The sequence below is a fragment of the Cornus florida genome, unplaced genomic scaffold (assembly GCF_030987335.1).
Source record: "Cornus florida cultivar Cherokee Brave unplaced genomic scaffold, ASM3098733v1 CherokeeBrave_3.0.0_Hap2_Chr01, whole genome shotgun sequence".
In the NCBI taxonomy this organism is placed as follows: Eukaryota; Viridiplantae; Streptophyta; class Magnoliopsida; order Cornales; family Cornaceae; genus Cornus; species Cornus florida.
This window is the reverse complement of record NW_026775571.1, coordinates 57,903,201-57,930,691: the sequence shown is the minus strand read 5'-3', so window position 1 is coordinate 57,930,691 and position 27,491 is coordinate 57,903,201. Positions and strand designations below refer to the sequence as shown.

At 34.1% G+C, this 27,491-nt stretch overlaps 2 protein-coding genes and 1 pseudogene across 3 annotated transcripts; all 3 read right to left on the bottom strand.

Moving 5' to 3' along the window:
* Positions 1-425: 425 nt before the first annotated feature.
* LOC132298054 (F-box/kelch-repeat protein At3g23880-like) lies at positions 426-7,056 on the bottom strand. 2 transcript variants are annotated; one of them, XM_059794952.1, is made up of 4 exons: positions 5,481-7,056; positions 5,251-5,283; positions 4,170-4,214; positions 426-1,889 (listed from the first exon to the last, which is right to left on the bottom strand). In XM_059794952.1, the coding sequence occupies exons 1-3, from the start codon at positions 6,630-6,632 to the stop codon at positions 4,203-4,205; spliced, it is 1,197 nt and encodes a 398-aa protein (XP_059650935.1). In that variant the 5' UTR covers positions 6,633-7,056; the 3' UTR covers positions 426-1,889; positions 4,170-4,202. The 2 variants fall into 2 exon arrangements, with proteins under 2 accessions (XP_059650935.1, XP_059650934.1); XM_059794951.1 differs by lacking the exons at positions 426-1,889; positions 4,170-4,214 and having other exon boundaries at positions 4,229-5,283.
* Positions 1,834-2,924, bottom strand: LOC132272901 (F-box/kelch-repeat protein At3g06240-like). Its single transcript, XM_059773970.1, has 2 exons — positions 2,237-2,924; positions 1,834-1,889 (listed from the first exon to the last, which is right to left on the bottom strand). The coding sequence occupies exons 1-2, from the start codon at positions 2,922-2,924 to the stop codon at positions 1,834-1,836; spliced, it is 744 nt and encodes a 247-aa protein (XP_059629953.1).
* Positions 7,057-13,628: 6,572 nt separating the features above from the next.
* The window catches only part of LOC132272895 (uncharacterized), a 47,915-nt pseudogene continuing 34,052 nt past the window's right edge, over positions 13,629-27,491 (bottom strand).

Genomic DNA, 27,491 nt, shown 5'->3' with positions numbered 1-27,491 from the left:
CCGTATCAGTAAGTTTCCATGTCTGTGGATGCCCATTTCTAGAACTGCTCGTACCTTTGTGCTCTTAATCTTCTAATTTGAGCTAAAAAAATGTGACGCATTTAATGAAAAAAAAAAATGAGCCATGTTTAGTAGTCTGAATGAGTCTGCTGGTGATTATCTATCCGTTTATAAACATGTTTGTGAGTTTAACTAGTCAAGCAAGGTTTATTCAAGTTTGGCTTGCTTATTAAATGAGGTCAAAAATGTTAATTAAATTATGATGGTGTACTGTGCTAATTAAAGCCGTTAGAGCTTATGTAGTTGAACCTGAACTGTGCATGAATTGATCGTCAACGCTAGCACCTAGAATTATTGAAAAGACTATTGTCTAGATATCTGACATGATAGAAAATTAATTAACTTGAATGCTATTCCAAGTGCAGTCATGTTCATGTCATTGTTATGTACGTTTTTTCTTTGACTCGTGGGATGAGACTACATTTTCATGCCCCTTATTACCATGCTTAAGTTTCAACCATTGGGCTCAAAATGTGATGCATTTTGATGAAATCAATAACTAATCAGCTAATATATTCATTGAAAGATGCAATGCAAGTACTGGTGTTGTTTGTTTTTCTTTTTCTTTTTTCATGCTTCCTTTTTTTTATTTTTTCCTTTTATAATAACCTCTAAATAATTTTCTACCACGTTCAGAAATATTCGACCGGTCCATTTTGGCCGGTCACAATTTCCAGCGACTACCCAATTCCCTGCTATTCCCAAACATCAAATTCATGATACAAAACCACAAAGAACATATACAACAGCCTCAGAAAGTCCATAAATGATCAAAATACACGCAAATGCAAAATCCTCATATTATATCAAATTACTCAAAAATTACATCATACAAACATTTAATCAAACAGTTAATGTACAAGAGCAGAAATGTCTCCAAATAAGTGAAACTAGGCAATTCCAATTCTCCAATTGATCATGGCACCTGCAAAATGGTAGGTTGAGACACAAGGTCCCAGTAGGAAGAACAATAACATATGAACCAACCGAAAAGAGCAAAATACTAGGCTTAGGAACATGTGTATCAACATATAAGGAGCAAAAATTGATATTTTGTATATATATCACGATTCTTGTTCATGTATATATAAAACACACACATAAATATAATAGACTGAAGGGTTGTGAAGTGTCAAGAAACTGATCGGGAAAACAGAGATTATATTCATTTACATATATTATTAGTTAATTTATTACAATATTAACTGCATTGAATTCATTATTTTAGAAGTTTTCAATATCATGTTGCACTAAAGAAACTATAAGAATTGGACCAACTTATTGGAGAATACTTAAAGGGGAAACAAAAAAAGATTTAGTACTCGTCAAGACTAGTGAACATCGCTCATTTATTGAGCTCACGTTTGAACTTGAGATTGGCTATCAAGCGAAACAAGCCAAACTTAACCTTGGCTAGCATAATCTGAGCAAAAAGAAAAACTCTATGATTTCCTACAAAATATCACCGCTAGTGACTTCTGAATGCTTGGCACAACATCCAACGACAGAAGCTATTTTTGACAACTTAATTCATATAATATAATGTGGTTCATACCCAAAACAAAATTTAGAAGATAAAGTGGCACCAAAAGATGAGGAATAATGGATAACAAATACTTTCTGCAGAACATCTAAAGCCATATCAAGCCCAAATGCTCTAAAAGTTCAAAAGCATCATGGGTGAGTTAAATACCAATTCCACCCTTTCAACAGTTCTCCGCCATTAAAAGTAAAAGTAACAGAAAAAACAGGGAAAGAGTTCACTATGCCACTTCAGTCTTTCAACAGTTCTTCACCTTCAATGGCTTCCTCAATTTGATTTTCCACCCCTGAAAGAATTCTTTGCACATCAGGCACAAAAAGATATCAACATCAACAATAATTGTAACTCCTCAAAAGATGAATATCAAACAGTAATTGTAAATTAAGCAATAACAGAACTTAGCAATAGCAATAGCAATAGCAAATATAAGAGGTAAAAGTAAGTAAAAACATGCATCTTGCCTGTTCTTTCCATTTCTTGTTTGGTTTTGCTCCTATTTTCATTTTTTTTTCTCTAATGCCAAATCATTTATGTTTCTTTCCCTTTCTTGTTTGATTTTGCTTATCTTTTCATTCTTTTCTCTTACTTTTTTTACCGCGTATTGTTTTATGTCTCTCATTTTTTCAAACAAACCAGGTGACTCCTTACAAGTGACTAAAACTAGGCTCTCGGTATAAACATCAGCATAAAATGAATCCCTAACCCATGAGTCTGTTGATCCACGAAAATGAATATGCGTTGGCGTTACTTTTTTGGCTTCGGGATCATAAGCTAAGACATGCCCAGATTTTCTTCCAAATAGAACTTCGCCATTCCTTGTAAAGCCAGCTACGCGATTGCCTAATACTCCACTTAAATTAAAATTAAATAGTTGAGTCCAAGACTCTGGCATGCCATACTCCTTCGTCACCCATATACAACAAATAAATTTGTCACCAGTATCCAGGATATGGATCAGAGAAAGCGATTCTCCTAGCAGCCAGTCGACATTGACTATGCAATCGGGCACCTTAATTTCGCCAAATACCTCATCACCCATGTGGAATGACACGATCAAGTGGCTCTTTTCTGTCCCATTGTCAGCAAGCCAATGTGCAGCCCCATTCAGAAAAGCCTGGGGAGCCATCCGCAGGATGATATGTTTAAGACCTAAATGGCTGATGTTCTGCCATCTGCCTGTGCTCAGACTGAAAATTTCAACCTTCGGATAATCGTCCGGCATATACACAATCCTGACAACCTTGTAGTCATCAGTCCGGGAATCGAAGCCAAATCCGATGCTATGCATACGAGCACTGGTACGAGGGCGCGGAAGGGCCATTGTCTTTTGAATGGACGGGTTCCATAGGTAAATATTGTTACCGTAAAAGAACTTATCATTGGAAAGGCATACCACCCCATTGCAGCTACCGACTATCCTAAAATATTTGTTTGATGCCTATCTTCTGAGTCATAACTTCTAGTTTCAACTAGGACATGGTGAACAAGCTTGACCTCCCACTCTCCCAGATTGCTAGATTGCGAAGGCATTCCAGCAGTGTAGAAAACCAGATGCATGGCTTACCATATAGAAATTCATGGGAACTACTGAGATGCATGAGTTGTGGCTCAGGTTGGATAAGATAGATTGAGAAAAGAATTCATAGTTTTTTGTTTTGGTGTATTTTTACTAACCACCTCTAACTTTGCTTAAAATGTATTTTTCAGGGCAAATTAGGTAGTTAAGGTTCTTTTTGGGTGCTCTATTGTTGTGGAGCTAAATGGTGATATCAACCAAGCAGAAAATGAAATATAATTAGCATTATTTTTTCTGTTAAGAGGCTGTTGGATCTGCTCATGCTGCATGAAATTGTTTGTCCTCAGAAATTTGATAATTAGCATTGGTTGGTGTATTTTGTTGGAAATCATAGCTAGTTTCTTTCACTTTCTAACCAATCTCTAGTTGAAACATTGAGCTCAATAAATGAGTCATGTTTACTAGTCTTAATGAGTCTGCTCATGATTATCCATCCGTCTATAAATTTGATTGTGAGTTTAACGAGTCAAGCAAGGTTTATTCAAGTTTGGCTTGCTTATTAAATGAGATCGAAAATGTTAATTAAATTATGATGGTGTACTATGCTAATTAAAGCCGTCAAAGCTCATGTAGTTGAGCCTGAGCTGTGCATAAATTGATCGTCAATGCTAGCACCTCGGATTGTTGTCTAGATATCCGACATGATAGGAAATTAACTAACTTGCTATTCCAAGTGCACTCATGTTCACATGTACAACCGTAACTAATCAGCTACTATATAGTATATTCATTGAAAGATGCAACGTAAGTGGTGTTATTTTTTTTTTCATGCTTCCTTTTTTTTCTTTTTTTCCTTTCAGTGTGTCATAGACATTTTTTGTCTTGTTATTTGAGTTAATAATATCATTAATATGACCTGTTTCTTGATAATACTAGCAAGTCTATACAAATATCATCAAACTTAAAATAAAAATGCCAGCATCCTAAAAAAACAGATCACAGAATAACCTCAAATTAATTTTCTACCACATTCAGAAATATTCGACGTACCGGTCCATTTTGGCCAGTCACAATTTCCAGCAACTACCCAATTCCCTGTATTCCCAAACATCAAATTCATGATACAAAACCACAAAGAACATATACAACAGCCTCAAAAAGTCCATAAATGATCAAAATACAACATAAGCAAATCCAAAATCCTCATATTATATCAAATTCCTCAAAAATTAGATCATACAAACATTTAATCAAACAGTTAATGTACATGAGCATCAATGTCTCCAAATAAGTGAAACAATAACATATGAACCAACCCAAAAGAGCAAAATACTACGATTAGGAACATGTATATCAACATATAAGGAGCAAAAATTTGATATTTTGTATGTATATCACTATTCTTGTTCATGTATATATAAAACACACACACATAAATATAATAGAGTGAAGGGTTGTGAGATGTCAAGAAACTGATCAGAAAAACAGAGATTATATTCATTTACATATATTATTAGTTAATTTATTACAATATTAACTGCATTGAATTCATTATTTTAGAAGTTTTTAATATCATGTTGCACTAAAGAAACTATAAGAATTGGACCTACTTATTGGAGAATATTTAAAGGGGAAAGAAAAAAAGATTTATTACTCGTTAAGACTAGTGAACATCGCTCATTTATTGAGCTCAAGTTTGAACTTGAGATTGGCTATCAAGCGAAACGAGCCAACCTTAACCTTGGCTAGAATAATCCGAGCAAAAAAAGAAAACTCTATGATTTCCTACAAAATATCACCGGCTAGTGACTTCTAAATGCTTGGCACAACATCCAGCCACTCTACCTAAAGAAGCTGCTTTTGACAACTTAATTCATATAATATAATGTGGTCCATACCCAAAACAAAATTTAGAAGATAAAGTGGCACCAAAAGATAAGGAATAATGGATAACAAATACTTTATGCAGAACATCTAAAGCCGTATCTTCAAAAGCTCTAACTACATAAATATGCCAATTCCACTCTTTCAACAGTTCTACAACATTATGTACCACTCGCGAAGTAAAAGTAACAGAAAAAACAGGGAAAGAGTTCACTATGCCACTTCCAGTCTTTCAACAGTTCTTCACCTTCAATGGCTTCCTCAATTTGATTTTCCACCCCTGAAAGAATTCTTTGCACGTCAGGCACAAAAAGATATCAACATCAACAATAACTGTAACTCCTCAAAAGATGAATATCAAACAGTAATTGTAAGTTAAGTAACAACAGAACTTAGCAATAGCAAATATAAGAGGTAAAGACTTCCCCCAAAAAAAAATATATAAGAGGTAAAAGTAGGTAAAAACATGCATCTTGCCTGTTCTTTCCCTTTCTTGTTTGGTTTTGACTCCTTACAAGTGACTAAAACTAGGCTCTCGGTATAAACATCAGCATAAAATGAATCCATAACCCATGAGCCTGTTGATCCACGAAAATGAATATGCGTTACTTTTTTGGCTTCGGGATCATAAGCTAAGAGATGCCCAGATTTTCTTCCAAATAGAACTTCGCCATTCCTTGTAAAGCCAACTACGCGATTGCCTAATACTCCACTTAAATTAATATTAAATAGTCGAGTCCAAGACTCTGGCATGCCATACTCCTTCATCACCCATATGCAACAAATAAATTTGTCACCAGTATCCACGATATGGATCAGAGAAAGCGATTCTTGATACTTATCAACACGGTCTCCTAGCAGCCGGTTGGCATTATCTACACCATCGGGCACCTTAATTTCGCCAAACACCTCATCACCCATGTGGAATGACACGATCACGTAGCTCTTTTCTGTCCCATTGTTAGCAAGCCAATGTGCAGCCCCATTCAGAAAAGCCTGGGGAGCCATCCACAGGATGATATGTTTAAGACCTAAATGGCTGATGTTCCGCCATCTGCCTGTGCTCAGACTGAAAATGACAACCTCCGGAGGAGGAGTTTGATGACCATAGCGGTCCAGCGCATACACAATCCTGACAACCTTGTCATCATCAGTGCGGGAATCGAAGCCAAATCCTATGTTCTGCATAAAAGCAACGGCTGATCGAGATGTGATACGAGGGCGCGGAAGGGTCATTGCCTTTTGAATGGACGGGTTCCATAGGTAAATATCGTTACTGTAATAGGGCAAATCATTGTAACGGCATACCAACCCATTGCAGCTACCGACTATCCTAAAATATTTGTTTAGAAAGCCATAAACTGGGATCTCAAACTCTGCATAATCACATAAGATTTTGTTTTCACAACGTAGTACCGAGTAGTGCTCTTTGACAAGGGCTTTAATAGAGCACCTTCGAATTAGTAGAAGGTTGTTTTTGTTGTTTGTGTTGAGGTGTTTGGTGATAAAACTAGGGTTTGTGACCAAATAATACCATGATTTGCAGACACAAGAACATCGGATGAGGGTTTTGACCGGTAGTCTAGTGAGGATGTCCATCACCATATCAAGAGGTAAGAAATCTGACATTTTCTTGCAATTCGTCGCTTGAACAAACAAAACCCTAAATTCTTCCGAGAACGAACTACGGCCGACTAGTAAGATTTTACGGTTTTCTAGAGAGAGAAGAGTAGACAGAGACGGTAGAAACCCTAGATGGTGGCGTGGGTTTTTGTTTGAGGGTGAGAGCAAGAATAAAAGACGGGTTTAAGAAACTGGGTGGGTCCGATCAAACTCGACCCAATCCTAACGGAAAACCTGAACTTGAATTTTTTTTTTTTTTTTTGGTTAAGTGTAAAAAAATATTATTTCCTCCGTCTCAATTTAAGTGTAGCTTACGAGGAGTGTAATTTTTAAGGGGACATGTGATAGCTATATATTGTCTGTCTCAAAAATTACTAAATTATCTTTTTAAGTTAGGGATGGCAATTTCCTCCAACCCGCTGGGTTTCTGTCCCGCTCTACTTCAAAATGAGACGGATTTGGTAGCTCCATAAATGGGTTTGGGACGGATGTAGTAAAAGAATTGAAAACTCTAAGCAGGTTTGGGGCGGGGGCGGATTTAGTAATGCCCCCAACCCACCCCCGCCCCGACCCCGATTATATATATATATATATATATATATATATATAAGTTAAGTGTCCATTAATATATTTTGACTAAATATTCACTAGAATCACTACTTACTAAAATTTCATAATTGTACACATGATTCAATCTTCAAGAATCAATTAAGGATTCAAGATCTTAGTATTTTATCCTAAGTCTAGGAATTAATTCAACAGTTTCAACTCTATCGCAATTAAACGGAGTATGTGGGACGGAGTCGGTATTTTGTTTACCGGAGTTGAGACGGGGATTGTATACCAATTATAAACTCGTCCCGGAGTTGGAACGGAGTTGGTATGACTAATTTTTTAAAGGGGCAGAGTAGGGTTTAGCCAACTCCACCTCAACTCCGCCCCGTTGCCATCCCTATTTTAAGTTTTGAATATTCACGTTTAAAATTTTAAACTCAAAGGATATATATGGAAAAAAAAAAAAAAATAAATGTAAAATATATTGTTTGAAAAAAGAAAGTGAACTATTCTTTTGGGACAGACAAAAAAGGAAAGCGACACTTATTTTTAATCATCAATTTTGACCAATTTTTTTTTATTTATTAAAACCCTAAAATTGCCCTTGTTGCTGATGTAAGAAAAAACAAAATAGGAAAGAAAATCTCTCTTTTCCTTCCTCTCTCAGCTCTCTTTCTCTCTCAACAACATTGAAGTCACCATACATTTTCATCGCATCTATTTTGGCTTCAGCAACAACCAATTCACTATCGTCGAAATATCACTACTCTGATAATAAAATAAAATAAAATAAATAAAACTATGTATTATTGTCGAAAAATTACTACTTTGGTAAAAAATTATATTTAGGAAATTTATAAAGCAAATTGCTTTTAAAAATATATACAATCTCAAGATTATATATATATATATATATATATATATATATATATAACATGAAACTAACAGCACAAATATTTAATTGGTCAAGATATGGAGAGGACAAACAATGAACGTATTTATTTTGTAAAAGTTGAAATATAAAGATTATTGATATTCCCTAAAAATGAGTATTTTTAATATGTCCTAAGTCTATATACAGACTTTTACAATAAGATAAATATTGTGTTGGTTTTGACATCATCTCAATTTGCTTCAGTTTAAGTTAGGGATGACACAACCTGCCAACACGATTCGAACATGCCACGAGTTAGGTAGGTTTGGGTTGATCTTAAATGTAATGACCCAGTCATTTTCCTTCCTTTATTTTCCTCCATTTTTTCAGAATATTTTTTTTCCGTTAAAGTTTCTTTGTAAAGTTCGGGTTTTAACCCTTCATGTCATTTTGAGTGCTCGGGAATGATCTCAACACTCTTCCTTGTGAGGGCCGTGTCATCTCCTCACCTTTTTCCACACTTTGTTTTTTTATTATTATTATTATTTTATTTTTTTATTTAATTATTTCTTTTCCGGTTAGCATTTTCTTTCGCGTAAGCTCACCTTTTGTGTTCGGTTTTGCTTCCACTTTTGCATGCACTCATGATACATGATTTCATTGATATGTATTTTTTACTTTCTTGAAAATGCATGCCATCAGTATATTTTCTTCCTTAGGGGTGTGGATGTACACTTCTTTGAAATTTTTATTTTTTTTTGGGGGTTTTTCTGTATTTACTTAAAGTAATTATTTATGTCTTAATGACCATTTTGCAATTAAGTTTGCAAGATATTTAGAGGAAGGACCTACTTACAAATATTTTTAGGCCACTTTGGGATTTTTACATTAAAGAGGGGTTTTAATGTAATTGTCGATTCTTGTATGTGTTGACTTTGGTGTAAGACCACATAGTGAGTAAATGATTTTTATTTCCTTCACTCACATTTTATCACACCTTATTTCCTTTGTATTCCTTCACCAAAAACCCTAGCCTCCATTAGAGCACCTTGAAGCCTAGGCTAAAGCCTTGATTTTTGGAGCCTTCCACTCATTTCTAGCCTTACCTTGGGGAATACTTTTGATTCCCCTCATTCTCCTCTACATAACCCTTAAAGGGTAGATCATTTGGAGCTTGCTAGCCTTGGATTCTAAAGACACTTTTTTCTAGTAAGGTAGGGAATGTATTATGTTTATTATCTAAGTGGCTTAATCACTTTTGTAGTAATAAGTTATATGCATGTTTATTTATTAGTTTGAAAAATTAATGATATATTCTAACTTGCATGTAACTTACTTTTGATATGAAATATATGATGATTTCTGTATAACCCTTGCTATATAATATTTTGGAAATTTTTTAGCAACTTCTGAAAATTTATAATTTAATTAGTTTATATTAATTAAATTCCACATGTTTATATTTTGCTCACTTTGTGAAATTAATGTGATATTTGCAATCACCATAGAATGGACATTCACATATATTATTTTGAGAATTTTTGGACAACTTTGATTTTTAGAGAAATTAATTAATTAGGTTAATTAATTTCTACTTAGTGGTCCAATGGATTGGACTTGTATTTTATGGGGCTTTTGCCTTTTTATCATGCATCATGACTTGTTGTATCTTGGTTTCACTAATGTTGTTAATGAACTTGCACAATTGTCTTAAAGTAATTTAATTATTCATGTATGGCTAGAAAAATAATTAAATCATGTGTCTTATACTAGTGGTATATTTACATCAATGGATTCTATGTGCTATATATCCTAGTTTGTAATCTATATAGATGCATACTATGATTTCTTGACATTTCACATGCCATTATAGTTGAAAACTTAGGTCATGACTTGTGTGTTCCAAAATCTTGGTTGTGTATGGAATGTGGTTTAATACATTACTTGTATCTTGATACTATCTGGACATGCACAACTTGTTGATAATGGAAACTCGGCGATATTAATCAAGACTTGACATGGTTAGGAATTGGTTCTAATATGGGAGATAGAGAGCTCCCTACAATAGAGTGCGCACTAAGGGAAGGTACCCATGGGTTAGTAGCCCTAAAGGGATCCTAAGAGTACGGTTCTAATCCAGGCGATATCCGAGTATCCACATTGTTTGATTTAAACCCTTAGATTTCAAGTGTTTTCCTTGAAGATCTAAGAACCTTGTCGTGTTATTTGGAATGTTCCAACCTTGTTTAATTGCATAGACATTATGATTTATTCTTGATTTCATGCTTATCCTTATTGTGTGAATTGAATTCTTTCAATCTTATTAATTTCCTTAGATATCTTGTTTCATGTTCTTCTATACTTCACGACTTAGGAATGATCCAATACAAGCAACTTGACTTAGATTCTAGATGGTATGGTCCACATGTAATGAGTTATATCAACATGCAAAATTTTTAAACCTTTAGGTCATACGCATATTCATTTCCTACGAGTAATCATGAATTACTCCCCCTGTGGTTTGGGGCTATTGGAAATATTGAAAAAATGACAAGTTATAGTTTCACCATGGTTGCATCGGGTGTGGGATTCCCATTTTTATTCTTTCATAGGGTCTCATTAGTCATGTATGAAGTGTGGCCAAGGGCCAAACGGTAATTTGAAACTATTTCATATTTTCGGATTTCAAAATTTTGATTCCAAGTCCATTTTAGCCATTTTTTGCCGTCGGGGGGTTGGATTTTGAATCGGGTTTTCTCGGGAACCGCGAACCTTTCCCACGCGCTTGAAATAATTTATTACGCTTGCGTACACATTTGTTTCAACCTAGAAATGTATTTAGGGTCAAATGCATACTTGGTGCAAAGTTGCATTTTCTGAGTTTTTTCCTTTTTTTTATTTAGGGGCATTCTGGGTATTTCACAGTATGTTTTTTTTGTTTTCTTCCGTGTAGCAGGGCAGAAAACTCAATTTCCGCGTGGGGAGGGGGGGTTCTTCTTCGTGTTTTCCAGAAAATGTCGTTAAAGGCCCCGTTTTTGCTCTCTGTTTTGGAAGATTCCAAAAAAGTCCATGTAGCAGCTTTTTGACCCTCTTGACCTATTCTGATCTAGGGGCATTTTGGAGATTTCAAAGAGTGTTTTTTTCGTTTTCTTCCATGATGTTGGGTAGAAAACTCTATTTTAGGGGGGCTTTCTTCTTCGTGTTTTTCCAGAAAAATTCGTTTCGGATCTCGTTTCGACTCTTAGTTCTGGCAGAAAATTAATTTTTGCACAGCAGCCCAAAGGGCTGCCCCAGCAACTTTTTACGCGCGCACGTGCTTGTGGGGCTGCCTTGGCCCATTGCCGCTTCATCAACCGAACTTCATTCGCTCGTTTCTCCCTCGTCCGGACTCCGATTTGGATGAATTGTTTTTTGAACTCAATTATTTTTTCATCAACTATCCAACGGTGTGCTCGGTTGCACCCAGATCTTCCTGGATAATTACCAATTTACCCTTTTGCCGTATTTACTCATTTTTCCTTGTTTTGTCGTTTCTCTTTCGTCCGGATTTCGAATCATGTGATCCTTGAGTCCATCCTGATTAGTTTTTCGTTGTCTTTCTAGTCGTGTGCTCGATAGCAGCCGATTCTTTATTTTCAAAAAATTACCATTTTGTCTTTAGGGCTAAATTTGTCCGGTTTTCATTTCATTTGCTTCTGCTACTTTCTTTTGAGTTCCGTGACTTCATGGGAAGTCACGGATGAGTCTTGGGAATGATATACAATCCTAGGGACATTGTTTCCATGTGAAAAGACTATTTTGCCCCTGGGGCCTTATTTGATCTTTTTCTAATCTTTTTCTTCCACGTTAGTTCTCATTGAGTTCCATGACTTCATGGAATGTCACCTTAGTGCCTTATAGGTGTGTTGTGCCTTGGGAGACCATTATCTTATTTCTTATTTCCGCATCAGTATCCGTTATCGAGTCAATCTTCGGCTAATCACAGGATGCACTGGCTTGAAAAAGTAGGGCCGTCACATTAAACAGGTTCAAGTCGTAAATGGGTCGACACGATTAACCCGTTTAGTTAATCGTGTCGTGTTTGGGTTGAGTAGTTCAACACGTATAACCCATTTAATAAACGAGAGATTATTTAGTAATTTGGTTGGATTCAAACTTATATTTTCTAGTACTTATTGTTTGATTGAGTATTATTAATAATTTAAATAGTATAATATTTTGTTTTAGTAAATAAGTCATTAAACGAATTACACGTGTAACTCGGCCGTTTAATAAATAGGTTGGGTTAATGTTGAAGGTTCCTAACACGATTATTAAATGGTCGTGTTTGGGTTGAAATGTTTAGTAGAATGCCCTTAAGTTGATACGATACGATTATGACCCGCGAACACTAGTTGCCACCCCTAATTTTAGTATATAACGATGGAGCTTGAGATACACAAGTTCAATTGTCCCTTCTTGATCGTTCATTAGTGCCTATAATTGGATGTTATCAGCTTGATTGAGCCACAATATCATTTTGATACTTCATACGCTTATAGCAGCATTTACATTCCAAAAAAAAAAAAAAATTATATGAACATTGTTATATATACCCTTGCAACCACGCTTATTCCCATTTGTTAGAGAGAAAGATAAAGAGTGTGCTTCTAAAACTAGAGTTATTATGGTTGATTAAAGATTTTGCTGGAGTTGATCTGCACAATCAACCGGATCCTCCAATTGTTGTGACGGAAACGAAAAATAAACAACAATGTTCGAGAAATAATTAAGCAATCACGAAGAATAAAAAAAAAAAAAAAAAAAATCACACACAAGAACACAAGACATATATGGTTCACCTAAATATTAGGGCTACGTCCATGGAGCGTATCGAACAACTACTATGAAAAAATAAAGAATTACAGTGGAGAATTTTCTCTCAATCTCTCCAAATTGTTCTCTCTTGTGTTGGCACAAATTAATCAATCATACAACACATATGATGATCATCTTCTTCTTTTTTTCTCAGTTTTCTTTACACCCTAAAATCTGATTTGAGTTGATATATATATATATACCCAAAAAAAACTTGTCATACCATAAATTGCCTTTTGTAGAGTCTAAAACTAATAAGGAAGTTAAAATAGATCAGGAAATTGAAGTTTCCATATAATTAAACCTTCCTAAAAATCTTTCACATAATCAAACTCCATAAAACCACAACAATCTCCCACTTGGAGGCTGAAGCACTTGTAAACTCATTCAATCTTCTTCTCATGCATGTCCCATGCATGTCGGTGTGCTTATCTTTGTCTTCAAGCTAGAAGACCGACTGAAGCTGCACACAGTTTCAGTTTCTCCATGGTCATTGTCTTATTCAACATGTCATCTGGATTCTTAGTGCCAAGTATATTCTCAAGTGTCAACACCCCATCTTCTAACAAATATCTGATGAAGTGATACCGAAGTCCTATATGCTTGGTCCTTGAATGAAATGCAGAATTCTTTACCAGTTGTATCGCACTCTGACTATCACTGTGCAAAACAATCTTCACCTATTCGAATCCTAACTCTGTCAACAAACCTTGTAATCAAATCATCTCCTTGCTGGCCTCTGTCATCGCCACATACTCTGCCTCTATAGTATATAACGCTACAATCTTTTGTATTTGCGAAACCCAACTAACTGCGGTTGTACCCACCGTGAACACATACCCGGTAATACTGCTTCTGTAGTCTACCTCACTAGCAAATTCTGAATCTACATAACCATGTAGCTTCACCTCGCCCCTTTTGAAACACAGGCATCTGTCTGTGGTACCCCGTAGATATCTCAATATCCACTTCACTGCTTCCTAGTGTAACTTGCCCAGATCTTTTATGAACCTGCATACTGCTCCCACTACATATGCAATGTTTGGTCTTGTGCACACCATAGAATACATCAAACTTACAATGGTTGAGGCATATGGAATTTTAGCCATGAAGTTTTTCTCATCCTTTGTCTTCGGACACTGATCTTGAGATAATCGAAAGTGACTATCTAAAGGAGTACTCACCACATTAGCATTATTCATGTTAAACCTCTTTAGAACATGTTTAACATACTCAGCCTGAGATAATTACAAAGTACCTTTCTGCTTTTCTCTGCTAATCCTCATCCTAAGAATTTATTTCGCTACACTAAGATCCTTTATCTCGAATTCACTAGACAACTGCTTGGTCAATTTGCTGATTTCTTCAAAATTAGAACCTGCTACTAATATGTCATCAACATAAAGTAAAAGGATAATGAAACTTGGCTTAAACCTCTTAAAGTAGCAGCAATGGTCAGTATTGCACTTGTTGTAGCCATGTCGCTTCATCAAACCATCAAACTTCTTGTACCACTACCTCAGGGTTTGTTTCAAACCATACAAGTTTTTCTTCAACTTGTATACTAGTTTCTCTTTCTCTTTGACTGGGAAACCCTCTTATTGTTGCATGTAAATCTCCTCCTTTAGGTCACCACGGAGAATAAGTAGTTTTGACATCTAACTGCTCAAGATGCAACCCATCTGTTGTAACAAATCTAAAAACTAAGCGAATGGTACTTAGTTTCACAACCAGGGAAAAAATATTGTATAGTCAATGCTTTGCTTTTGTTTAAAGCATTTGACCACCAATCTCGCCCTGGTTGTGGACACATGTAATCGATCTTCTCTCTATTCAATTTGTTACGAACGCTTTTATGGAAAAGACAGTATTTTGATCTCCCATAGCTAGCCAAGTAACTCTTGATTTTTGTTTGAAAAGCTCTCTTCAATTTTAATCAGACTAGAGTAGGTCAATGTGAGAGCTTTTTCTGTTCTCTCAAAATAGGATGGTTGAGATCACTATCAAGCTAATTTTGACATTGGGAAAGGTTAGACTTTGCTTGGTTAACCCTATTGGTGATGGTATGGTTGAGACCATCCATAAATGAAGTGTTAGTCGTTTCAAAATTAATATATTGTGATATATATATCTTTTAAGTGTGTGATTTCAAAACTAAATTTATTTGAATTTTTTTTAAAAAAAAAACTAATTTGTTTAAATTTTCAATTTTAATTTACTCTACCATTACATTAACCTCTGCTCAATATTTTCGCAAGTTATCATTGAGTTTTTAATTATGTGTGTTTGAGCAAACAGGAAAACTTTAACACCAGATGGACATATATATTGGAATATATGTACATGTTTATGTATTAGCAGTATAAGAAAGCGCACTTTTGAATATATTGTTGGAAATTTTTATATATAATTAATAAAAATTATTTTATGATTCTATGCACTACGTTTTCTAAAATAGGATTGCAATGTGATTATCGATACTTGATGAATTGGGTTGTACTTTCCAATTTGGTGGTCGAATTCAGAGTATGGTTTATACTGTTAGATTATGGTTTTCCAACTTATTTGGTATGATTTAATTCTAACCATTTATATCTAAGTTTCCATTATAGGAAGGGAAATTTAGGTATGTTTATTTGTAGAGAAGTCGTCCCCCCTGTTGTTGTTATATATAAGGGTTTTAAACCCTTATTCAGCCCTATCAAAGGACAACTCTCAGAAAGGGGGTAAAACACTCTAATGTTTTGCAGGATCACAAAGAATTCTAAGACAATCCTCCAAAATCTAAAGGTATATGTGCGTTAATCATCAATCAGGAATGAGACTAAATTATCTCTTTAATGAATTGTAGTATTCTTGATTTCTACATGCAAATTATTTGATTAAAATTGGTATTAGAGCCACGGTTAAAGCTAGAATTTTTCTTATACAAATCAAGATGAAAGGAATTAAAAGTATATCATATATTATTTAAATTTATAGGCATGAGAATTTCTGGATTCGATTCACTATTTTTCTAATTGATCGTGCCTATTGATTTATTATCGTGGTTGCGTACATGGCCACTTGACTAGTGATTTATATATATATATATATATATATATATATATTTTTGTTTTGTTCCTCCATCTGTTTGATTATATAGTCAGTAGAATACAGTTTAAGAATGGTAGAATATGAAGAAATCAATTAGTATCTCTTTGAAAAGCGTGCCAATTGACTTGTCGTGTAATACCTCAATATTTTAAAGGTATTATTTATTGAGATTAATGATTTTTTTATTTTTTTATTTAAAATAATTTGTTTGATTTAATTAGGTTTAATTGATTTTATTGTGTTTTTAAATGAATTATTTTTATTTAATTGAGTGCTTAGATTAATTGTCTTATTTTAATAAAATTATATTTTGTGATTATGTTTGATAAATTGGTGTGTTGGTTTGCCTTATGAGAATGTCATGATTGTATTGTTTTAAGTTACTTATTTGACTACGTGTAATTTTTATGCTAGTGTGATTTTATTGTGAATTAATTATAATTATTAGACTTAATTGGATTATTTTATTTATTTAAGTTAATGGGTTTGAACTTAAGAGGAATGGAACCAATGGATATGGTCTTGGACTTGGATAAAGCCTTGTTGGGTTAATTAATAAAGGCCCATGATTATGTGATTATTTAAATAATCATTTTTGGATAATAATATATATATTTATATATATACATATTTATTGATATATATAGTTATATACGATTTAATTAATTAATGATTAATTATGGAAGGTATATATAATATAATATAATATAATATATGTGACGACCCTAGATTTTTTAACTCAGTGTATCCTGTGATGACCCGAACTGGATCCAAGATGCAGAAGCTAGAAATAAGACAATGGTCTCCCAAGGCACAACACACCTCTAAGACCCTAAGATGACCTTCTATGAGGTCATAGAACCCAAAGGGATAAGTGCGGAAGCAGGAGATCGGAAAGATAACAATTAAGCCCTAGGGGCAAAACGATCATTTTCAAACTGAAATGAGTACCCCCATATACACCATTGGATAGACAATGAAAAACTAACAAAGATAGACTCAAGAATCACATGATTCGGAGTCCGGATGGCAAAGATTTCAAGTTCTGAAGTCGAAGGAAGGAAACCCTATCCCAGTTCGAACTAAAAACAGACACTACTTTACTAAAATTTGAATATCTTGAGTTACAAATGGAATCTAAAGCTCTAATTGGTACCATTGGAAATCTTATTTTGACGTGGTTAGTTTAGACTCAAGAACGGACCAATTCAGAGTTGAAACAAGTGAGATATGACGATCCGAAGTTGGAGGTGCAGGGTCCTGAAGCACGGCGGGCGCCCTCCCAGAATCCGCGGGTGCCCGCCAAATGGGCAGAACCATGGGAAAGGTGCTGGGCAGCCCAGAAGCAATGCGGGCGCCCACCCAAATGGGCAAACCCATGGGAAAATTGCAAAAATAGTAAAAAAATGCAGAAAAATGGATTTGCAACGCAATTTACGAGGTCAACATGACATTTTTTGGGAAAACACGAAAAAGAAACTTCCCCTAAAATCACATTTTCTATGTGACGGAGTCAAGAATGAAATTTATTTCTCAAAGGAAATTCCCAAAATTCCCTTAAGCTATAATTTTCAACAAAAAGGTGAAATGAGTCCATAGGAGGCTCAAAACACAAACGAAAGGGTTTTTCCCAGAAACGATCATGCACACAGATGTAACTTACCTATTAGGACGCGCTACAATGGTCCATGGCTTAAAAATACCACCGATGCAAAATCCGACCCCCCCAACGGCCAAAGAGACAAAAATGAACTAGAAATGAGAAATTTAAAAAACTAAAATTAACAAATGATTTCAAATTACCGTTTGGCCCTTGGTCACACTTCATACATGATTAATGAGACCATATGAAAGAATAAAAATGGAATTCCCACACCCGATACAACCATGGTGAGACAATGACTTGTGATTTTTCAATATTTTCATAATATTTCGTGAAGTCAAGAATTACATAAAATGCAATCTAAATGTCATTGGCCTCCGGCTTCATCTCATACATGTCAAATGCATTGAAAAAAGTGTATGTACACTTTATATATATGGAATCAAAGAATACAAGTTTTGACATATGAGCTACTAATAGCATTTCATGCTAACATTTTCATGAAAATGATACTTCAAGTCTACGAAACTTCCATAGTATAGTGTGCATCCCAAATCAAGGTCCCTATACCTGAAAAATGTCCCCACTACGTGGGTGAGTAACATAAAACTACTTGTAGGAGATAAGCATGCATCGACCTATCATTTTACAATTTTATCACCTTAAGGTGAAGAATGTTAAAGGGGATCATGCCACCTAACGTCTATGTCGAAATGAGACTCAGGGATCATCCTAAGCTACTCATGCAATTTAAAGTGAACAATAGCGCCATACGAGTATACATGCTCAAGTATACTAAGTAATGTTGAAACATGTTATACAACATACAAGCATACATTTCTAAGTATACTAAACCATATTAAGACAAGTCACACAATGTCTAATCATATTACCCAAGTATACATTTTATATGGAAATCTCGTAAATCAAGTATACGAACACAAGTATACTAAGCTAAACAAAATGCACATAAAACAAGTATACATAGCACAAGTATACTAAATGAAAGTTAAACTCACAGAGCAAGTATACAAGTTCAAGTATACTAAATAGGATTCAAATATCCAAAGTAAGCATCAATTCTCAAGTTACAAGTAATCTATGATTAACAACTTGAAATTAAATGCGAAATCAAATAGTGAAAAAACTAGGACATGTGGTCGCTAGACCAATCAGGTATTTTCGGGTAATTACGACCCACAAGGTACCACCTAGTGCGCACTTATGACTTAGAGGACACTTGTCCACGTACTAGAGTCAAACCCTAGCCATCACATAAATTATATCCTCACAAGCTTTCCAAAATCAATAAGTTCAAAACTTATACAAAATCAAATACAAATTACCACATTCCATGCACAAATAAGGTTGAATCCACATAATTCATGTCCTACAATTCAAGTCTAAATAGCAAATGACATGTCATGTCCTCAATATGCAATTTATACACAAAACATATTTTACAACAATTAAGCCACATTACCCTCCTAAGCCACAAGTACTAAATAGGCTACAATTTAGTATCAAGCTTTCAAGGTAAACAATTGTAATATTCTAACAAGTTATATACCTACACAAGATATATTTAAACAAGCTATTCAAGACAATGATATCACCTATCATACTAAGTCAAATTACCATTTTTAGAGATTACGAGTACTAATTCTACAACAAGTTAGTAGCATGCTCACAAGGTAATTAAACATATTCCATTTTAAAGGATTATCAACCTAATCATGAAAAGTCTCTAGATTTCAAGTCAATTCCAACTAGGCTCAAATTAATATATGTTAAAAGTCATAATATGGTCTTCACATACATTATACCTAAAAGCAATTTAAGCGACTACAACACTTAAAAACAAAATTAATTAAGCTAATTAATTAATTTCTCTCTAAAATTTTCAAACATATCCAAATATCCTCAATTTAATATATGTTAAAGAATTCACCAAGGCCTACTTTAATATCATATTATAAGTTGATTTCATGCTTGATATAACTATGTAAATTAATCTTTCACAAAAGATAAATATTAAATAAATTTTGCAATTTTTATTCAAATGCCCCAAATATAATATATGTTAACAAACATACCAAGGCCTAATTTACTAGCATGCCACAATTTAATTCTAAGCAACATACATTCATGTGAATTAAATCTTAATCATAGAAAATAATTAAATTAAATTATAAAACTTGAACAAAGGCATGCTTACAAGTTGTATATGCTTATATAACAATCAATACAACATTAATATAAACCTAAGACATCCCCTACCTCATTTTAAGATGAAATCTCAAATTCCCACTGAATTGAAACGGCTCCAAATCCGATAAAACTCTTAAGTTACGTCGGGGACAACACAGTGAACGTAACCCCCAAGGAAGCCCCATCAAAATCACAACTTGACTTCAAACTCAAACTCGAAAAATGGCTAAAATGGAATTCCAATCGGTTAGAATTGAAGGCCTCGTCAAGGAGAACAATAAAGCTTAAGGCATCACCACTTTTTAACAAAGAAAAAGAGTCCAAAAGAGGAGCGAGAAGATGGCAGCCATGGGAGGGAGCTTGACCGGCCATGGGAGAGAGAGAAGAAAGCTTGACTTTTTATTTCTAGCACCCCCTATTTATAGAATTTCAAAAAGTGCCCCGAACGGGTCCCGCCGGGTCTGGAAAAGTGGAATTTGAGCAGACACGCTCAAACGGCAAAATTTCGTGAATGAAAAAGAACCGAAATGAGAAAAAATGAACAACGGAAGAAATAGAATAAAAAACCGAGTCTCGAGTAGAGAGATATGCCCCAAACAAGTTTGGCAGCAATTAGGGCCGAAAACCCGAAAACTGTAGGGTTCGACCGCAAGACAATTCTAAGAGTACACGACTCAATGAAATGTGAAAATGACTCCCGTACGAGGATTCAAGCCCCAAGGAGACACTTAGCAATTAACTTTCATTAATTGCAGGCCCCTACACAAAAGAATAACTACGCAACTAGCCCGGAATGAAAATATCTTCCAAAAGATGTTTTCTTAAAAACCCCTGAAATAAAGTATCTCCAAAAGATATTTACAAAAAACACCCCAAGAAATAAAAATATTTCTGAAGAACTTTGCATCTATGCCTCTATGGACACCGGGAGCAACCAGAGTACTTTTCTGCAAAAGTAAAGATATGTATTTTGTGGAAACCACTAAGGATGAAGATACGTGAAGTCAAAAACCAACCTCGAACACAAGGAGTGAGGTTATGCCAACAAAGTGACAAACGGGGAAAAGACAAAATAGGAAAAAGGACAAAATAGGGAAAAGGACGAAAAATGAATAGTGTCAAAAAACGAAAAATGTGAAAATGACTCAGTCCTCAAAGGAAGTTGTCAATATAAAGGAAAGAGTCTCAGAAACCATTTCTGAGCATTTGAGATAACACTAAGCGACGAGAAACTGAACTCAGAAAATAAATTTCAACGAAAAAAATTCATCTGTAAAATTCTGAGGAAAAAAGGAAAGGAACGAAATGACCGGGTCATTACAATATATGTTTATATATATATATATATATATATATATATATATATATATTATTTAAAGATAATTATTATTATTTTATTCGGTAATCCGTGTAGGAATAGGATTAGGGTAATTAATGTGTATAAATATACACATAAGGCTTTAGGGTTAAAAATTTTACACGTTAGAAAAATAAGAGAGACAGAGAGAGGAAGAAGAAGGGCTGACAAAGAGTAGGTCGGATCCGAGAAAGAGGATGCCAGAATTGGAAAACACAATCAAAGATTGAAGCATCGGTTTTATTTCAAAATCTTCAAACAAGTTCTTTTCTAACTTTCTTCTTAGGACCCATAAATTTATCACCTTGAGTATCAGACTAAATTTATTAATTAAATCATAGTTAAATTGCAATAATTAAATACATAAATTATTATATTTGATTTGTGAATTTATCGGATTTTAATCATGTATATAGGTGTTGTATATATTTAAAATCAAGTTATAGGTTTGATGTATGACCCAAGAGGGTTAATTATGATTTCTGGATTTTTTTTAGAATTTCTAGAATTTTTCTAGGTTTGTTTTATATTTTTCCAATTTTTTTTAGAATTTTATATACAATTATTTATGTGTATAAATATATTATTTATACTGTGTACATAAGAAGCTTCAGTAAATCGGCGCCTCAATGGTGAATTAATTCAGTGTGGGTATGTGCATATGAAGATTGTGCATACGCAATCTGGATCATTAGATTAGTATAAGTTTAGTAGAATGATTTGGTGTTTCGCGGCGTATGAAGTTATGGTGCGCATGGGAATCAGAACCATGGATGGGGTCTGGTCATAGTTGGGTTGATTCAGTGCAGCGCACCCATAGGAACGCGATGTAATCGACCAATGGGAGCGCGTCGCGTCACCAAGAGGACGAGCCAGTGCGAGTACGTGCACGTCCCAGCACGTGTGTGTGTGTGTGCTAACTCCCCATCTAGTTTAGGGGCGCGTGGGAGCGCTTGCGACCGTGGAAAAGGTTGTGGAGGCGTGTGCAGGGAGGTGTTTGGAGTCCCGAAAAGGTCATGTAAAGTCCCGGGATGTCTTAGAATAAGTTTCAAGCTTGTTAGGGTTGAAATCAACCCTTAGAGGAAGTGGTCTTGGTTTTCTAAGATCTATAGAGTGTTACTAAGATATTTAGTAGCCTTAATTTGCGTAAATATAATAAATTAATGTCTTATTACGGAAGGAAATTGGTATATATATATTTAATTATATATGTATATATATATATAATTATATATGTGTATATATGGTTTATTTAACTTAGTATGGAAGGAAGTACCTATATATATATATACATATATATATGTATATATATACTATGGAAGGTATTATACACATATATATTATACAATATATGTGTATGTATATAAATCATTTAAGATGATTAATATTAATTATTCTTATTTGGTGTATCTGGGTAGGCTGGTTAGTAAATTAATATTATGCATATGATATGAATGGGATGTCTATGTGTGATTTAGTTTATCGTTAAGTTAAAAATTGGTACATGGTTAAATTGTAAGCATAGATGAGTTGTCAAAGGTTTAAATATAATTGGTATGAATAAAATACATACATAGGAGGCATGGTTGAGTTGTCAATATATAAATAAATATATTTATAATGGCATGGTTGATTTGCCAAAAGTATAAATAAATATACTTAAGGAGGCATGGTTGAGTTGCCAATATATAAACAAATATATTCATAATGGCATGGTTGAATTGCTAAAGCATAATTAAATTACTATGTGTATTAGATGATTAAAATTCATCTATGAATACTGTATGTATAAGTTGGATTAGAATAATCTAGCAGTGACATGTTAGTGTATTATTTTATATATATTAATAAAATAATATTGGTAGAGACATGGATGATTTGTCAAAGCCTAGGTATTGACTATATGGTTTAAATAATTAAATTCATTATTAACTTTTGGATTTAATATAATTTTTCTTGAATTATATTTTATTATTTTAAATGATTAAATAATTATTTAAAATGGAGTTAAGGTTAAGGGGGTTTTTCTTTAAAAGATAATGAGTTTTGAATTGGTTTATGTATGATTATGTTTTAATCATGGTTTAATGGTTTTGAAAATTAATGAAACTATTAAGGGATGTGAAGGTTATACTGTATATAACTATTTATACATATGCGTATCATTGTTTATTAAATTTAAAACTTTACTAGGTTTAGTTTTGATCAGAGATGATCTACTTATTGGTTTTCAGAGGTCTGGTAGAAAGAACTTGCTCATAGGGTTTAACCCACGATTTATTTTTCAGGTTATTAGAGGTTCCAGTCTCGAGATTGAGGATCCGCAGTTGGGAGATTGTCATTCATCTATTCATCTTGTGTACTTTTAAGTAGTATTGGATTATTGGATAATGTTTTAAGGGGTACTTGAGTTATGGAATTCCCGAGTTGTAATTGTTGGAGAATCATTAATTAATATTTATTTATTAGTTTTCTTTAGCGGTTTATTTATTCTTATTATTCATCTTTGTATTCTGTGCTTGTTTAAATATTTTAATTGTTTTGATATTCCCCTGATTTTGTGCGTGGATTTGATCAACCCATGTTTCGAAATTAGGGGGTATTACAGTTGGTATCAGAGTATTCTAGGTTCAAGTGTCCCTAGGGTGTCTTTCGTTGTGTGACTTCCGCGTTATGTACTCTTTTACTTAGAGCTTAAGTTTAGAATTCATTGTATTCTGTATTCGATCCGTTAGTGTATCCTAAAGTTAAATCGTTTAGTCTTATCAGCAAATGGTCGGACACCGGTTTGGAAAGTATTGGAGGGGCAAGAGTATAAGTGCCAGGATCGTATGCTAAATCTGTCTATAGGGAGACAATATTTATTGTGGAAACTAATTGAATGGCATAGACTACGACGGTCGATAGTTTACGTTCACATAGTAAACGTAATTGCGAGATAGAGTGGATAATTGAATTGTGAGAAGTTATTACTTTCTACACTCAATATTGTTCAGGGAGGATGAAAGTAGTTGCAGATATTCTCACACGTTAACACGATACAAAATGGTTAGTCTGTTGAGAAGTTAGCTGGTTTAGGTATAGTAGGAAAGTTAGTACACCTGCTATTACTCACAAGGAAACTATTGATTAACTTGGAAATAAAGAGTTGACTTTCGAATGAATTGTTTTTACTCAGTAGAATCCGACAGGATATGGCTTATAAGGAATGACTAATAGGTCTTCATGATAATTTTAAGGAAAGTAGTGTTAACTGAGGAACTTAATTCTCAGTTCTCGAATATTTAGGAAGGCAAGAGAAAATCATAGAGTTAATGTAACCACTTCATATACCAAAGTGGATATAAGAGGGTACTTTTATGCAATAGAGTATGGGAGTACCGACGTTGTGATGAGATTTTTATTTCCATATGGGTCATAAATGATAGTTTCACCAAGATTGGTTGAGAGCATTAAATCAAGCTTTCGGAATTGACTATTGGTATGGTATTGCTTGAGGATTTGTATGGACGATCTTTTAAGATTTTGCATTTGTGCATTGTTAGTTAATCGAGTTGAATTATGAGCCCTACTTTAATTAAGAACATATTTATGGAGATTATTAGCATTTTTTTTTTAGATCTTATGTGCACTACCAAAAAGGGCGAAATCGTTAAAATATCGTAAACTCGTATATTAGAGTTCGAATATGGGAAGCGGGTTAATATCTAAAGCATTGTTCCGTGAATGGTCTAATGTGGTTTAGCAATAAAGAGGAGGTTATTAGCTCATTATGTGGGTTATTCCTATTTTGGTTTGATTAGGCCATTACTTGTTGTTGGCGATGTTATATCTTTCGCGTCATGTGTGTAAAGGAGTTTTTATGTGTTTTGCTGCAAGAATATATAGTAATGTGGATAATTCCCCATACATATAAGTTAGGGATATTATGTTGCAAATAAATGCAACAAATATGGATTAGTTTAGCATAGTCTTAATAAATTACGAGTTATGTCTGCTAATTATGAGTAGGTGTGGATGGGTTATTTCCACATGGATAAAGGAAGAATGAAAATTTGTATTAAATAACCAGAGTTTCATATCATGAATTCGTGAATTCCGAGGACGAAATTCCTTTTGTTAGGGGGGAAGAATGTAATACTTCAATATTTTAAAGGTATTATTTATTGAGATTAATGATTTTTTTTTATTTATTAAAATAATTTGTTTGATTTAATTAGGTTTAATTAATTTTATTGTATTTTTAAATGAATTATTTTTATTTAATTGAGTACTTAGATTAATTGTCTTATTTTAATTAAATTATATTTTGTGATTATATTTGATGAATTAGTGTGCTGGTTTACTTTATGAGAATGTCACGATTGTATTGTTTTAAGTTGCTTATTTGACTACATGTGATTTATTGTGATGACCTTGTGGGCGGGTGTGCCATGGGCGGGTGCGAGAGACACTGTCAGGCTACCACACTGGCGAGCTACGGTTGCACAGTCCCACATCGCCTGGGTAGAGGAAAGGTGAAGTGCTTATATGTAAGTGTGTCATCTCCAATTGGTATGAGGCCTTTTGGGGTGAAGTCCAAGAGCAAAACCGTGCAGGCTCAGGCCCAAAGCGGATAATATCATATCATGTGGTGGCGTGGGTCATTACAAATGGTATCAGAGCCTGACCTAGCTGGAAGTGTACCAACGGGGACATCGAGCCTACAAGGGGGGTGGATTGTGATGACCTTATGGGCGGGTGTGCCGTGGGCTGGTGCGAGAGATACTGTCAGGCTACCACACTGCGAGCTACCGGTGCACAGTCCCACATCGCCTGGGTAGAGGAAAGGTGAAGTGCTTATATGTAAGTGTGTCATCTCCAATTGGTATGAGGCCTTTTGGGGTGAAGCCCAAGAGCAAAACCGTGCGGGTTCAGGCTCAAAGCGGATAATATCATACCATGTGGTGGAGTGGGTCGTTACATGTCGGCACTAATTTGTTTTCATGGTTGATATGGATGTTGGATGAATAGATAGATAAACTGATTAATTGAAACTAGCCCAAGGCCGTAATGTGGTTTGTTATTTCGGTGTCAGTATGATGTTTTGAATTAAAGCTCCATTGTTTTTTTTCATATTTTGAAACATGTTTAGCATATACAAAGGTAGTCAGTTATTGAATTAGATTCTTTGGAACCAATTACAAATTCATTGGACGATTGCACTCGATTTCGGTGATAATTGAATAAATCAATGAATTGATTTCGTTTTGCAGCATATATGTATGCATATAACCTTATATACGAGTGTATAATGTACATGAATTGGCTTCTTAAAATTCTGTCCTAAAGTTGATTAGGAAGATCAGTTTAATATTCACATGGGCATGCTACCATATAGTCATATACACAAGATCTGGGGAGCTTAATTGTTAATAACTGACATGTTTATACAGATGTCAATGGAATATAAGATAATATTATATTTATTATCTATTGGGTCACAAAAAATAATTGACTAGATTTCATGTGAATTTTCAAGGAATGATACATTTATTCTTTAATTAATAGAATGATGTTTAATGGTTGATTTTATGTGAATCATATATTAGCATACGTGAAGTTAAAAGTTTATCCATGTATATGAGTTAATGTGTGCATGAAAAGGAAATTGCCAAGTTTTTGCCTTTTCTTCAAAACTAATCGAAAAGATTGGTTTTATATTACTGAGTTTAATAAGAAGTAAGATTGGCGTGAAACTGGAACATGTATATAGTTATCTCAGTGGACATGGTTGTTGAAGAATGCAAATTCCTACGTTTTGCTAATTACTTCTAAAAAAATTTCAAGTTTAATTGTTTAATTTTAGGTTGAAAAATCTATGGGACTTACGTGCCATAATCAAGCGGTATTAACTTAATTGAGTTAAAGATTCAAGTACTTTTGGATATATAATATACATGCATCAAGTTTTTGTTATTTTATTTTAATTAAAGTATATATAGAATTGAGATTTTAAATCTTGATTGATTTACATGTTATTATTATATTGTTCACTGTAATTTCTTAAGATGTATGAGGTGGCTTTATTTTATTTGTGTTAAAGTCATTTATATTACAGTAAAATTAAGTATTCCATAATATTTGTGTTTAGTCTATGTGCATTATAAAGAAATTGTTGAACTTAAATAAATATAAATTTTGCAGTTTAATTTCTTCCTCGGAATTTAGGAAGACCGGTAAAGTGACCATTTCAAAGGTGGTAACCAAAGTGGGTAATGCCTGCCAAAAGGTGACACGCTCACGGAGGTTATTATTTTTTGAAATTTTAAG